Genomic DNA, 14,938 nt, shown 5'->3' on the forward strand with positions numbered 1-14,938 from the left:
CACTTACTGAGACGGCGGCTATTCCGACTATACACGTGCTCAATTTCAAATGCGATATTCGTTTTGCAATGATATTCGAATTAGAATAGAAAATTTGAATTTAATTTGATTTTAGAAATTTCTTTCAATTATAAAACTCTTAAATCATTTCAAAATGAATAATAAAAATAGAAATAATGATAATAATGATAAATTAGAGAAAAATAAGAAGAATTTTAAATTTAATTTGTTTGAAACAGATATTACATAAAATAGGTGTATTTAAAAGCTAGTTTGTGCATGAGCTATTCGTATTAGTAAAATTTTGCACCAAGTTCTTAACAAGTTGTAATGGAAGCCAAGATTTGTCCAATGAAGCAGCCTATCGTTATTTACGATGTGATAATCACAGATTTAGATAGAATTAGATTGAATGGAAAAAATTGATGATTGTCGGATATAACGAATTGTGCGGTACGTCTATTAGACAGAATTGAGTGTTTGTCTATGTATCACATATTTTCAGCAATAGCAGCGATCGTTTCAAAAACTATAAATCGGTGCCACAAATTTTAGCTGCCCATAATTCGCTAAAATAATCAAAATCACGAAATTGTTGTTGATCTTCGGCAGATATTGGCCTTTGTTCTTTCGATGGTGTTAACTGTGGCCGTTCGGATGTGAATTCATAATCGAAATTAGATACATCTTCCATTGATCTCTGTTTATGTGAATAGAATAGATTTAGTGTTTATTCATAATTTTCAAAAAAAAGACTTTCAACTTACCACTTTTGGTACAAACGGAGGACGAATTTTTTTCTGAAGTAAATTTTCGAAATTCATAGTCTATATAAAAAAATAAAAGTTGAATAATTTAGAAATAAAAAATTTTGCACGCGAAATTCAGAATTCTTACTCGAAAAAAAGATTGTCGTTTGACATCTTCAGAATCACGTTCAGATGATCCGAGGCGTTTTTCTGGTGGCTTTTTCAACAACTAATTATTCAAAGATGGAAAAGTTCAATTAACTAAATTTCTTAAATAAAGAAAATCAACATACCCTACGCATCAACGATACGGCTTCAAGTGATAAAAATTTTGGGTATTTAACTTCTTCATTAACAATAGAATCAAATACTTCTTCTTCATCATCGCCAGGAAATGGTGACTGTATAAATAATTGATTTTAGACAAAACATGTGATATTATTGAATTCGATGCCTTACCTCACCGACCAACATTTCAAATATCAAAACGCCAAATCCCCACCAATCAACCGATCGTGTATAAGTATTTTCGGTTAATACTTCTGGCGCAAGAAATTCTGGTGTGCCACAAAATGTACCCGTACGATCACCATAACCGATACCTAATTTACATAGGCCAAAATCAGCAATTTTCACATAGCCTTCTTGATCGAGTAAGAGATTGTCAAGTTTAAGATCTCTAAAATATTTATTTGATTAGAAATTGACAAAAAAATAATAATAATAGAAACAGCATACCTATAAACAATAAGATTTTTATGTAAAAATTCCAAACCCAATAAGACACAACTTGCATAGAAAATGGTACGAGGTTCATTAAACACTTGATCATGAATGTGCATCATTAGGTCACCACCGCATGCATATTCCATAACAAAACAAACGTGTTGCGATGTCTGGAAACAGGCGAACAAATTAACCAGAAATGGATGACGAACGGCCGTCACAGTTTCAAAGATTTGTTTCTCAGACAATAATGAGTCAATTTCATCGCGAGCAATAATGTCACTTTTTTTCAGTGCTTTGATGGCAAAATAATTTTTTGTGCGTTTGTATTTTCCAAGTAAAACTTTGCCAAAATGACCACGACCAAGTACAGCAATCAATTCAAAGTCATTCAAAGAAATTATTTTCGTAGATGGTGTGAGTGATTTTCGTGTCATCTGTGATTTAGCACAAATTATGGGCTTTGGTGGTGGTTGAGGTTGTTGTTGATGTTTAGGTTTAGGAAACACCGGTAATTGATAACCTTCGGGTGAATCTGGAGTCGAATGTTGCCTTTGGATGGATGCGAATTCGTCATCGAAAGGTTTAAAATTATCGATAATTGGTTGAAATGAAGCTGATGATATTGAAGTGGCCGATGATGAACCATGTATCTTCAACGAAGATAAATTCAGTTCTAATGGACTAGGGGTGGTGTGTTGTGCAGTTGCTACAGCTGTGGACAAAGAAGTTGTCGAGATTTCACCAATCGAAATGGTACTATTATCACTTAATTTGTTAACTGATGATGATGTGCATGGAGTTTTCTCTTGTTGTTGTTCGGGTGATGGCTCTTTGACAATTGGTTCCAAATTTATGGACACTAAGTTAGATGAATAGTCGGATGGATCTTGCGATGATTCACGTGAAATACTTTTTACAGAAATTGTATCTAATGGTTTGGCGAGCGTATCATTGATAAGCGATCGGATATCCTTATTATTTGGTGGATAAGCGGAATTTGATGATGATGATGATGAAGTTGAAGATACTGAATGTTCTTCAAATGATGAACGCGTGCTATGTGGTGCTGATGATTTTGTCGATTGTGGAGGTGTCGATGATTTGCCTGCAATGATTCGATATGGTTGAGATTGTTCGTTTGAGGCTAGTATTCCACCGACCATAGATATAGTCATAGATGTTGATGCTGGTGATGATGATTGTTGATCAATATTGGAAATCGAAGTTAATGACTCGGGCGCGCTTGCAGCAAAAGATGTGGCTACGGACGAAATCTGAGGCTGTTGTTGCGATTGTGAAAGTTGCTGTTGGGTTGCTGAAGGTGCTGTAGATGGAAAAGCTCGCTTCAAAAATCGACCCCATGCAGCTACGGTCATGTTCATTTGATTGGGTCGTAGGAAATTTGTATCGGTTCCTTTTTGACGAAACAGTTTTTGCCGTTTTAGACCTTTGGATCGTGGCGCAGTTAAAGTTGGATTGAAAAACCGAAATTCAGCAAACAATATCCCACATGGTTCCAATGGGATAGGTATTCCATGCCGATGATTGTCAATAAATTCTTCAAGTCGTATAAATTTCAATGCACACAATGAACGCCAATCATGCCAATGAATCTGAATTTCAAGTTCTTTACAACGATCCAGATCAAATGTAAAACGTTGATCCCATGCTTCTTGACTACATTGCCGCCAACTTGTCTGACCGACAGTAACATTATCTAATTTTAACAAAGCCATTATTTCGTTTGAAACCTCTTCTTTGATTGAATAGCTTTTCGATGAAGTGCGACCCAGACCTTTAGATCGTACGAAATTTTTCAAATCTATTGCACCAGAGCTATCTTTTTCTTTGTATCTTGAACGGCCAGGTATTTCTTCCAATAGATTTTTACAACCGAGTAAGCGTACTTCTAATCTACCAGTAACAGCAGCCGGTTTCGACATGAACGAAACTGTCGATGATGAAGAGGAAATAGAGCCACTGCCATTTGAGGAATTTTGACGGTCATTACGGAACGATGCTGCATAATCAGAATTAGTGGCCAAAACGATAGTAGGAGAATTCAATCTCGAATTAGCTGATTGACTGGATTCCAATTCCTGCTTCAATTGCTGAGCTTTGAAACTGTTTGCCGGCAAATTGGAACGGCATATATCTAAAGCTTTGCGAAGAATATCGACTTTTTGAGATGATTCTAGCATCGATGATTGAGCTTCTTGCAATAATTTTTCACCGGAAGTTCTTGATAATGATCTAATTGCATTTTTTGCTCCTTCAACAACAGCACATTCGACACGTAAACGATAACGAAGTTCTTCGATTCGAAGATCCAACGATGGATGTGCAAGATTGTCATTTTGATTCTTGCCCAAAATATTAGCAGTGCCATTTTCCATGAGAGCTTCTTGTTGCTGTCGTAGATTTTGAATTTCACTTTTGACACGAACAATTTGCATGCGAATATATTCAATGCGAGTTTTCGATTCTTCATGCATCGAATGTGCTTGGTCAGCCAAAATTTTTGAACGTTTTTGATCAGATCGATTTTGTCCAGACGATGCAGCTAAAGTTTCAATCATATTTTCTGCACCTTGTTTAACTTTTTGTTCGATACTAATTCGCTTTTCAAATGTTTCTAATTGTTCTTGAAGTTGATCGATTAGTTGTTGATGTTTAAGGCTTGATTCGGTCTCTGATGATAACGTTTTTGATTTAGATTGTTGACTAGCTGTTTTATCGGATAAATTCGTTTCCGAAACTCCGATATCTCCATAATCAACATTCAAAGTGTAATCTTCGCGACTATCTGATGATGTCTGGCTATCTTGATGTTGTAACAACATCATAGAATTGTTATTAGTATTATTCAAGCTCATGACATTGCTATAATGATTATTATTACTAAGTTTCTTATTACTTGACGACCCACTATGACATTCGACCATAAAACGTTCCAATTCAGCTAAATCATCGTTTAGTTCTTGAAGCTTACAATTGGAACTTTTGATCATTTTATCTACGTTAGACCAGGCCTTCCGATCTGTTGATGCTCGACGGAGTTTATCCGCACCTTCTTGAATTTTCAATTCTCGTCGAATTTCACGGCGTAGTACCTGCCTCATTAAATCTAATTTATCATCATCGGATATTAATGATTCATTGTTGTGCGTTTGTTGTTGTCGAATAAAATCAATAAATTCTGGTGTGTTGATGAGATCATATTTTTTCATTAAAAAATTAAAGAATGACCATGATGATGTTAATGTTGTAGATGCGGATGAAAGATTAGGACCACCGGTAGCCATATTTACGGAGATTGGGCCACTAGTAGCACCAGATGATGATGGTGAATTTGACGCTAATGATGAAGAAGCCATCATTATTGTAACATTTATGCAAACACAGCAAAGAGAAAAATGCGCTTCACCAAGAGAAAACCGACGATTCTACCGTCAATTATGATGTAGTGAAATCTGAAAAATAAAAATAAAAATAAAACAGTAAAATTATCAAGTTGATGAATAAATGGAAATTCAATTAGCGATTTGAACAAGCATACAAAAAGGAAAAAACAGAATGAACATTTTTGGCAACATTTGAAACAGAATGTCGGAAAAAATTTTAAAATGTAAACAAAATCCAGTCGAAAAAAAATTCTCGAAATTCAAATTCAATATAAATTGAAATACAAAAGAGCATAATCATATAAATCTCAAAAGGACTTGAATATTGAATTTATAATAATGGAAGTATATTATAATTCATTCATTCAATGTTCTCATTTATAGTGTGTGATATTCTAGGGATCGAATGGCATACAAAAGAACAGAATGCAAAAAAAAACAAAGTATTAGTGAAATTATGACGCAAAAAATTGTCATGTTTGTTATCCGTTTTATTATTAAAGCCTTTATAATAAATTAATGAGAAATTTTATATTTGTTTGCATAAGTATTCTTCTTTGTCTTAATCATCAAAATGATAATGAGGATGATGATTATGATTACAAAAAAAAACATTCATATGAAATACAATTCATCATTAGTTTCAAACATCGATAGACACATTATTATATAGCACGATCTTTTTTTCATTTCATTTTATTCATATCATACTATATCATGTTTATCGATTAACATTTATAATCATCATATAAGTAATTTTATATTTTATTGTTATTCATCCAATGTTCTTTGAAATATACATTCAAAATAATAAAAACATATCAAATATCATTCATCAACTATATATAATTTAAGAGAGAAAATGTTCATTGAAAGTTATTGTGGCATATAGAAAGATTCCAAAAAAAACAAAAACAAAATTCTGTCATATTAGAAATGTCTAAACAGACTTTATACCAGAAAAATATAAACAGTGTAAAAAATAATAATTTGTGAAAGCATCATAGCAACAACATTGATAGAGCAATCAATAATGCAAATATTTAAAACCATGGCTCATAAATTCGAATCAAAACGAATCATGTGCAATTAAACAAACAATATCATTATTATAATAACAACACTGACAATAACAGTAATAATAACAACAAAAAAAAGAAAAAATTACAATAAAATCGAGAATGAAAATTTTTCTGTTATCATTCTCATCATCATATTTTTCCCAATTATCAACAAGAGTTGGGCAATGAAACAAATAAACATTTTCAATATAAAAAAATGGCTAGAATCAGAATAAAACCAGAGTATTCATGAATTTTCACCAATAGCTAAATCTATTCAACAAAAGTTTTGTAATTCATTTTTTTTTGTTTTTTGGTTTTGTTTTGCATTTTCGTCTCGTTACTTGCAATGAATCTCATTATTCATACAGACTAAATTGTTGTGAAATAGAAGTTTTCAAACAATATTAAACAAATGATAAATATTTTTCGGATACACTGTAGGAAGTCGAGTGGTGGTTTTTCTGAATTATGCTAAATTAGTACAGATAGAATTCAATTATTTTTTTAATTTTTTAGTTTGTTTATGATTTTCTAACCAAGTCAATTTATTGTTGATGGATAGACAAACAAAACAAAACTCGAATCGAATTGCCAATTCAAAAATCAAACCAAAATAATGTTTTATTTTGTTTTGAACAATTTAAAATGGATTTTTTTAATTATGGTTCGAGTATATTCTTGATAGACATGAAAATCTGAAATTATTTTTTTGAGTGCGTAGATTTCAACAATGAGTTTCAGTTTGAAATTATCGTAAAAACCATTTTGACATCAATTCTGAATTTAAAAAAATTCTCTTTCAGATATATTCTCTAGGCCATTGTTCGAATTTCGAAACAAATTGTTTCCGGTGATAATGCGAACAATGCAGGACAGAAGAATGAATTCAAGAATAAAATAAAAAAGTGAAAAACTAGTCGTTTTTTTTTGTTCTATATCAAAACAAAATAGGCAGAAAATGCATACAACGCGTGAGAATCTTTTTTCTATTTTGAATTTGTTGGCCAAGGGTGTTGGTCGTTGTTTAGACAAAAAAAAATAAATACATGTTTTTACAATTGTTAAAAAATAATGTTTTAAAAGAATGAAAAATGTCAAAACATGAATCAAGAATCCAAGAAACACATCGATTGTGAAATGGAAAATATGTTTCAATTAATTTTAAGCAGAGAATTTTTTTATTGTCAATTTTTTTCTAAATAACAGACGTTGAATTAATAATGTTTTCATCAAAAGGGAATGAGGAGTGAAAAAAAATTACTTTTGTTGACGATAGGATCTGGTTGACAATTAACATGCACATCAGATAAACACATTGCCACATATATATCATGAATATAACTTAATGAAGATGTACTTTATTTATCTAAAATAAGACATTTATGAGAAACTAAACATAAAATTTAAAAAACTGAATGATTTATTACAAATGTTGATGATGATTTATTATTAATTCAATTCAGCAACAAATCGATGTGAATTGTGATAAGATAGATCGGTTTTTTTCAGATATTTCAGAGATTCAATGATGTAAATGAAATGTTTCCTTCATTATTCATTTTTTTTTGTCGTTGATGATCGTCGAAAGCATTACATTCGCTGTCCAAAAATAACATAACATCATCATATAAAAATGGTTAGAATAAAACAAAAAAAGATTCTTTTCATTATGAAAAACTTCTGATATATGAAGCAAAACAGGTGAATAATCATCACATGTAATACCGATCTCAAATTGATCTCATCACACAATTGTCAATATGTCAATGATAATCTTAAGCAATAATATGATGGGGCAAACTACAAGTAACAAATAGATGAAAACGATGAATGAAAAAGGACACAAACAAACAAACATAGACAGACAAAATGAGGAAAGTATTTGCAATTCAAAAAAAAATCATATTTTTTAAATGACTTTTATTATTAAAAAAATGAAATTTCAGAAAGATGCATGCAAATAAGTCAAAACTCAAATGAAATGGTCGTTAGTTTTGTAAGTATATGGATACTCACTTGCACAATGACTAACCGGCAAATAGAAATACATTCAAACAAACAATCATTGAAAATAATGCAACGAGAGAAAAAAAATATGATACGTCAATTCAACAATAGAAGGATACGCATGCGAATATAATTTATCATCATGATGATGATGATGAAAATAGACAAAATACAAAATAATGTTGAGAAAAAACCCTAAAAAACATACCAAATACAATGAAAAGAGAAATATATTTGATTTATCAATTGTTTAATGAATTAAATATTGAAAAATTTATAAAGTAAATACATTTATTACGGAAGAAAAACTCTCACCAAAAGAATTCATCCGACAAGACATGGAAGTTTGATGCATTTACGGAAATAAAAGAATAACAAATTGAATTAAAAATGTGAATTATTTTTTTTAAACAAATAAAATACCATCCAATTTCATTTGAAAAACTAACAAATATTGTCTATACACAAATGTGACGTGCTGTAGCGTATTACCCACCTACACATAAATGTACGAACAAACAAAACAAAACAAAACTTAGATATTAAAAAGTAAAAGTAAGTGACTTTAATATGTAAAGAAAAGAGAAAAAAAATCATTACTTTCACAAACACGATTGTTGATTATGATAATTATTATGAGTCGTATGATGATTATCATACATAGAAAATGCACAGTAGCATCCAAAAACATTTAGACAAGCCAAAGATATGGTACAAATCTTGATCATATATCATTTATCAATCCCTTGTATACTTTTTTAGCTCTAATACTAATCTATCGTTCTTGAATTATTCATTTTTCTATTTCTATATTTATAATCAAAAAAAAAATCATTGATAATTTCAATGAAATTTTTTTTCTAAATAGTTGTTTTTTGTTGTATTAATATATCTGTCCTTAGAAAAAAATCGAAAATTTTGATAAAATGAAAAAAAACATACAGATTAAATTTTGTGAATATAACGACCAAAAAGTAAGAAAAAAAACTAATGATGATGATAAAGGGGGCAACGAACCAAACTATTCAGAAGAAATATATCTTTTCAGCCGCAAGGTAAATATGAAATGTCACCAACATGCAATAAGAAAGAAAAAAAAATACAAATTTCTTAGTCATCCAATATGATGAGGTTATTTTTTTCTGAGTGTTACAAAATTAAAATAAAAATTAAATCATACCATATGATAATGATGACTAAAAAGGATGATGAATCGTTTTGAAAAAAATGTCGTCACATCATCATGATATTAAATAAATGATATATTTTGTTCTCATAGCCGAATTGAACCAGTTTTTTTACATTGTAATTACTATTCTAAAATTTAAAACAATTAACTGATTAAACATTGAATGTTCAATCATAATTGCAAAAAAAATATGCACCAGAAAAAAGGAAAACACCAAACGAAGAAAAATCAAATTCGAGTGGTCAAGAACACTTCAAAATTTCAAAACTGTAGTATACTTTCAAAAGGATTATCATAAAAGTTTGAACAAATAAGGACATGACAGTAAATATGAAAAGCCGTTCATGTTAGGTGAACTTAGAAAGAAAAATCGATACAAGGACAATTGTCAATTTCGGAAAAAATGATGTTTTCAGTCAACAAAAAATAGGGTTTGAATTTGTTCAAGAAAAAAAAGAAACAAATTTATTTGAGATATAATTCCTTTGAACCTGATCATTGAAAAGGAAAAGAAGAAAAAAATAGAATCAATAGCAAAGTGTGCTATCGAATTATCAACAATATTGATGAAGCCAACAAACAAACGATCATAATAAGTGAAAATAAAAACTAAGTCAAGAGGCTCGTGATAAATTCGAGGCTAACACATCAATGTGAATCCTTCTTTTTCATATTCATATTTCTTTCTCTTACATTATATTCTCTTTCTCTCATACACACCCACAGAAGTATCAAATAATAAGACAAAAATTTCTTATTAATGTTAAACACGCACACATATTATTTTTTCAACAGCAAAAAAAATGTGACAGAAAATACAAGACAAAGATGATGCCATATACAATTTTATTAAATAGCTAAAAATATAAAATAAAAACCTTATGAATTCTTTCTTCTTGAATCATTTTTTTAAAAATAATTATAAAAACTTTCAAGTTCGTTCAACTATCAATATTTGATTCGTATCAATTGATGATTATTTTAAAACAAATGCAACTAATATTTATATACATGGATATATCGAATGGTAAAAAAGTAAGATAAAATGTTAAATCCTTTATATGTTTATAAAGAAAACATAATTTCACATACTTACTTGATGGATGAATTATTTTTTCTCTTTTCTTGGAATCAATGATGAATGTGGTGTTGGTGATGGTAATGATGTTTTGGATGGACGGCTCTGTTTATAAATAAATGTTGACAAACAATTATTTTGTTGTTGGCGATTAGAAATTAATTTAGATTCTTCATTAATTTATGTATGTCTTTTGTTGATTGTATATGACAAGTTTTTGATCAAAAATTTTCAGCAATTTCCATACAAAGAATGGGAGACAAAATTATATACACAAATATAAAACATTACGTAATTTGTTGATGATTTGAGATTGATATGCTTTACAAATGTTTTGTTTCGTGATTATGTTATTTGGTTTTCGAAATTATAAATCCAAACACAAATCCATCAATAGACGATTTTCGTTACAAAATTCAAATACTTTTAAAAAAATTCAATTAAAAACAATGAGTTTTAAAAAAATCAAAATAAATTAATAGTAATAGACTTACCAAATTACTATTTATTAAAATATTCAATAAGATGGATTTCTGATAAACAAGAAAAAATGAAATTGAAAAAAATCGATCAATAGTTGTCTTGGAATACATGTGGTTACCATTGTATCAAAGAAAATCATCTCAAACGATAAGATATATCACCTTTAGTGAATTGATTTATAATAAATTGATGACGACAACAAGATTTTAATGGGTTTACAATAAAATCCTAATCTAAATGCAATCAATGATTATTACTAAACAAATAAGAAGTAAATTAAACCAAACAACAGAAATCTTTGAGTACTAAATGTTATACAGGTAAGAACATGAATGGATCACTTTTGCAAAAAAAAGATATGAATCGAATTGTCTTATTCAACGATGAATTGTCGAAAACATGGAATCTCTATGAATAAAAAAAGAAATTGATTTTTTGTTATTGACGATTATTTCTTCTAAAGTGGCCTCTATCGTTGCGATACAGATTTAATGCAATTGTAAACAGTTGAAAAAAGAATCTTGTCATCTTACGCATATACACAATGTTAGATGGGTGTAATAAAAAAAACTACATACATAAAACAGGTATCTAACGAATTAAGAATTTCAAATACTTTGAAAAATAATCGATGGACTGATGAACAAAACAATAACAACAGAATTTCGCTGATTTAGAATTTAAAATAACAAATTTTTTTTCGAATCTAGCGAATTTAGTTATAAATCGACATATGTACAAGTAAATTAGCTGGCTTCTTATTTTCTTCTTCTTGTTTGATATAGTTTTACTGAAGCTCAATTTTGATGAGCAGAAATGTTTGTATGGTTACTTTGGTTACCTGTAACCATGAAAAGTGGCGTGTGTGTGTGTCATAAGGGGTCCCTATCATTATTTAGTTTTAATACCTGAAATAGTAATCGTTATTTCAATATAATGAACTTACCTTCTTCACAGGTCGGCGGCTTCAAGTAACCTAGTGGTAACAAAAAAAACAAGATAATCGATGCGTTGCTCTGTTTTTTTACGAAGTAAAAGGTTATATAAAGATGGACTGGTTTTTTTCCTTTTTTCAAGACAAAGATTGAAATTTCTGCCGCCTTTTATTGTGCCACCACCTGTACCATTTTTTCAAAAGAAAATAATGGTCATGGTATTGCTACCATCATTATCATCAATGCTTCTTGATTAATGATAATAATGGTTGTTTGTGGTCGAATTCACAGTGTCGGTTACGTTGTTGTAGTAGTTTTGGGCGCAACAGTTTATTCGTCGGAATGTTATTTACCATGAAATGAAATGAAAGAAAAAAATTAACCACTACTCTGTTAAGTGGTATGTCTAAAAACTCAGCTAATTTTATTCATGTAAAAGCGCATGCATTAATAAACAAATTCTTAGATTCCGCTCATAAATAACGTGGCGGAATTTTTTTTCATTTTATCACATGGCATGCAATAATCGGATATATATGATATCATCGACAACCGATGATTATGATGTTGATGATGATGACTTTAAGTATGATCGAAAATATTCAAGAACACCAAAACAATTCGACACAGAACGACAACAAGCATTATCTCGTTTGGATTTATCGAAAAAAGGTTCCATCGATGAATCAATTGAATCGCTTGTAATTCAATTGAATAAATCTGCCAATTTTTACACTACTAGCTCGTGTTCAGGTCGAATTATTGTAGTAACGAAATCTAACGATAATGTTGAATCTATAAATGAAAAAAAGAAAAAAGGTCTTCAATGGCAATTTGTAACACATTCATTAATCAATGATGTTGAAGAATTTGTTCAGAAAATTGTCGATCATTCCCAAAATATAAGTTTGAACGAAAGTTCAACTTTAAAATTTGAATCATTCATTCTACATGTACGCTGTCGAACATTGGATGCAGCACGACAATTATTACATTGTAGCATTGATTCTGGTCAACGTAATTCTGGTTTAATGATCGCTAATAGTGGCAATTTAACCGTTGCTGTTCGCAACACTCTAAATCTTGAAGTTCCACTAATAATCGATGGTAAATTAATGATCACTTTGGACTATCTCCATAAATTAGTTGACATTGTCAATGCCAAAATGGTCTCGAATTTTGAGATGATTCAAAGATTTCAACGTAATTGTGAATTAAAATCAATTTTTTATTAAAAAAAATTACTATCGAATTTGATTCATAGATGGCGCGGTGTAATTGATTTTTTTAAATTTTGCTAATGATCGCATTCCGATTTCAATCGGATTAAATATCTGGTAGCATAAACAATAATTCTTGTTTCCTCAATTATTTTCATCATCATCATTACATCTTCCAAAATATTGTTAATGATATTACTCAGAAAAATAGATTGATGAATGAAGAGAAAAATGTTTTCTTGAACCATATGACCATATATTGTTGATAACATATATCAAACAAGAAAACAAAAAACATATTGCACGCAAGCTATGTCTACTAAATCTTCTTATTTACTGTATCGATTTGGTTTCCAATCCGACCATCAACTATAGTGAGGAACTTTATTTAAAAATCTATTAGGAATAGAGAAAAAAAGTATAATTTCCGATTCAAATTAATCAAATCGCCTTATTTTATCTTTATTATTTTTATTTTTATATTTTGATTCAGCTCCTTTTCAGGCTTCAATATGTTTTTATACATCATCAAGACAGATCCAGATTATTAGAATGTTTTATTTTTTTTTCTACCGACTTATGTATTCGTTCGATTATCATTATTATTTTGGATTTGTTTTTTTTTTGTTTTTGTTTTTTTGTTTGGTATCTGATTGACAAAATGTTAATGAAGTGGGCGATAAATCTCGAAAAAAGGAAAGTTTTCTATCCTATAATTTTTTTCAAGAATTATTAATTCTTATAAATTCTCATAATTTTTTTCGTTGTGTATGCTGAAAATATTTTTTTTTGTTGTGACTTAACAGTGACTGATATTTATTCACAATAAATATCGTTTTTTTTTTTTTTTTTTTGAAAATATTTTTCAATATTAGCCTGACATATTGAAAAAAAATCTGAAAAATGCCTTTCTCTTTAAAATCTGTTTATCGATTGAATACAAGATTCAGTGATCCATATCTATTGATGCGGAGCACAATTGTTTGATTTTTTTTATTATCGAACGGAATTTATTTCAAAATTCCAATTTTTAAATCGATTTGGAAGGAAGGAAAATGAAAAAAAAGAAGAATAAATAAGGAAAATAAGGAAAATGCCATTAACATATTTAATATAAACAGGTCATGATGGTGAAAATGAATGTGCCAAAATTATGATTGGTTGAAAAAAAAATTCAAACATTTTGCCAAAATTTTTAAATTTTCATCCCACAAAAAAATTCATTTAAAAAAAACTTTTCCAAAAAATTCTTATTTTTTCTATTCACAGATAAAAAGATGAAGAAATAATCGAGTATCAGAATTTTGCATATAAATGCAATCGAATATTCATCAAGACAAGAAGGTAACGCAATCGACCGCTTTTTAACCAATATCAAATGGCATATTTTTTTAAAATATGTCACTTGTCATTTGAATGTTGTAATTGAATGGCTAAATTATCATCATCATTGCATTATTTACATAACAACATCGTGTTCGATTTGCTTGTTTTGCGTGTCACTACATATCATCATCACCGAAAATCAAATGAAACATAAAAGATATAATAAAAAACAAGAATATTCAAAGTAAAATGAGATCGTGTATGTTTCATATTATAATTTTTATTTTTCCTATCATATTTATTCTATTTTTGAATATTGATCAAATGATCTCAAAAACAAATAACAAAGATTTGATTACGTTCAAAGACCTTCTTTAGAAAAGAAGGGCATATTTTTTTGTCAACAAGAGAATTTTCGATTGATTAGAATCATTCATCATAAAATGAATGATAAACAAGTCGAAAATCCACGAAACGTACATAAAATGTCAAATTGATAACAAAACATATATGTATAGATTCGTGTCTGTCGTTCATAATTCATGTTCAATTCATTATATTGAATATATGGAACAAAAAAAAATTCACACATGTAATAGAATTGATAATGGCATGACCAACGTAAATAAAAAAAATAATGGAAAGGAAAAAAGATTTGAAAAAATATTCTATGAAGAATTCAAACACTGAGATTTGATTACCTGCGATTTATTTTCCACTTGAAAATTATTTACAAGAATCAACGTCATCATTT

At 29.3% G+C, this 14,938-nt stretch overlaps 2 protein-coding genes across 4 annotated transcripts; one reads left to right on the forward strand and one right to left on the reverse strand.

The window, feature by feature from the left end:
- Positions 1-80: 80 nt before the first annotated feature.
- Pkn (serine/threonine-protein kinase N) lies at positions 81-10,490 on the reverse strand. Of its 3 annotated transcripts, none has more exons than XM_027343532.2 (7): positions 10,239-10,490; positions 1,488-4,951; positions 1,209-1,428; positions 1,043-1,150; positions 898-978; positions 768-827; positions 81-700 (listed from the first exon to the last, which is right to left on the reverse strand). In XM_027343532.2, the coding sequence occupies exons 2-7, from the start codon at positions 4,856-4,858 to the stop codon at positions 530-532; spliced, it is 4,011 nt and encodes a 1,336-aa protein (XP_027199333.2). In that variant the 5' UTR covers positions 4,859-4,951; positions 10,239-10,490; the 3' UTR covers positions 81-529. The 3 variants fall into 3 exon arrangements, with proteins under 3 accessions (XP_027199333.2, XP_075678211.1, XP_075678215.1); XM_075822096.1 differs by having other exon boundaries at positions 10,235-10,490; XM_075822100.1 differs by lacking the exon at positions 10,239-10,490 and adding an exon at positions 7,374-7,503.
- Positions 10,491-12,077: 1,587 nt separating this feature from the next.
- LOC113793488 (tRNA wybutosine-synthesizing protein 3 homolog) lies at positions 12,078-12,882 on the forward strand. The gene has a single exon (XM_075822111.1). It carries the CDS (start codon positions 12,151-12,153, stop codon positions 12,871-12,873), a length of 723 nt encoding a protein of 240 aa, XP_075678226.1. The 5' UTR covers positions 12,078-12,150; the 3' UTR covers positions 12,874-12,882.
- The last annotated feature ends 2,056 nt before the right edge of the window (positions 12,883-14,938 follow it).

The sequence above is a fragment of the Dermatophagoides pteronyssinus genome, unplaced genomic scaffold (assembly GCF_027571235.1).
Source record: "Dermatophagoides pteronyssinus isolate colony J.1.1.1.1 unplaced genomic scaffold, Derpt_VIB-CSIC_2022.12 sq0001, whole genome shotgun sequence".
Taxonomy (NCBI): Eukaryota; Metazoa; Arthropoda; class Arachnida; order Sarcoptiformes; family Pyroglyphidae; genus Dermatophagoides; species Dermatophagoides pteronyssinus.

Coding starts and splice junctions, on each gene's coding strand:
- Pkn (XM_027343532.2), bottom strand. CDS start 4,858: ATGATGGCTTCTTCATCATTAGCGTCAAATTCACCATCATCATCTGGT. Junction 1,429..1,487: donor AAAAATCTTATTGTTTATAG/GTATGCTGTTTC, acceptor TAAATATTTTAG/AGATCTTAAACTTGACAATC. Junction 1,151..1,208: donor TTGAAATGTTGGTCGGTGAG/GTAAGGCATCGA, acceptor TTATTTATACAG/TCACCATTTCCTGGCGATGA.
- LOC113793488 (XM_075822111.1), top strand. CDS start 12,151: ATGGCATGCAATAATCGGATATATATGATATCATCGACAACCGATGAT.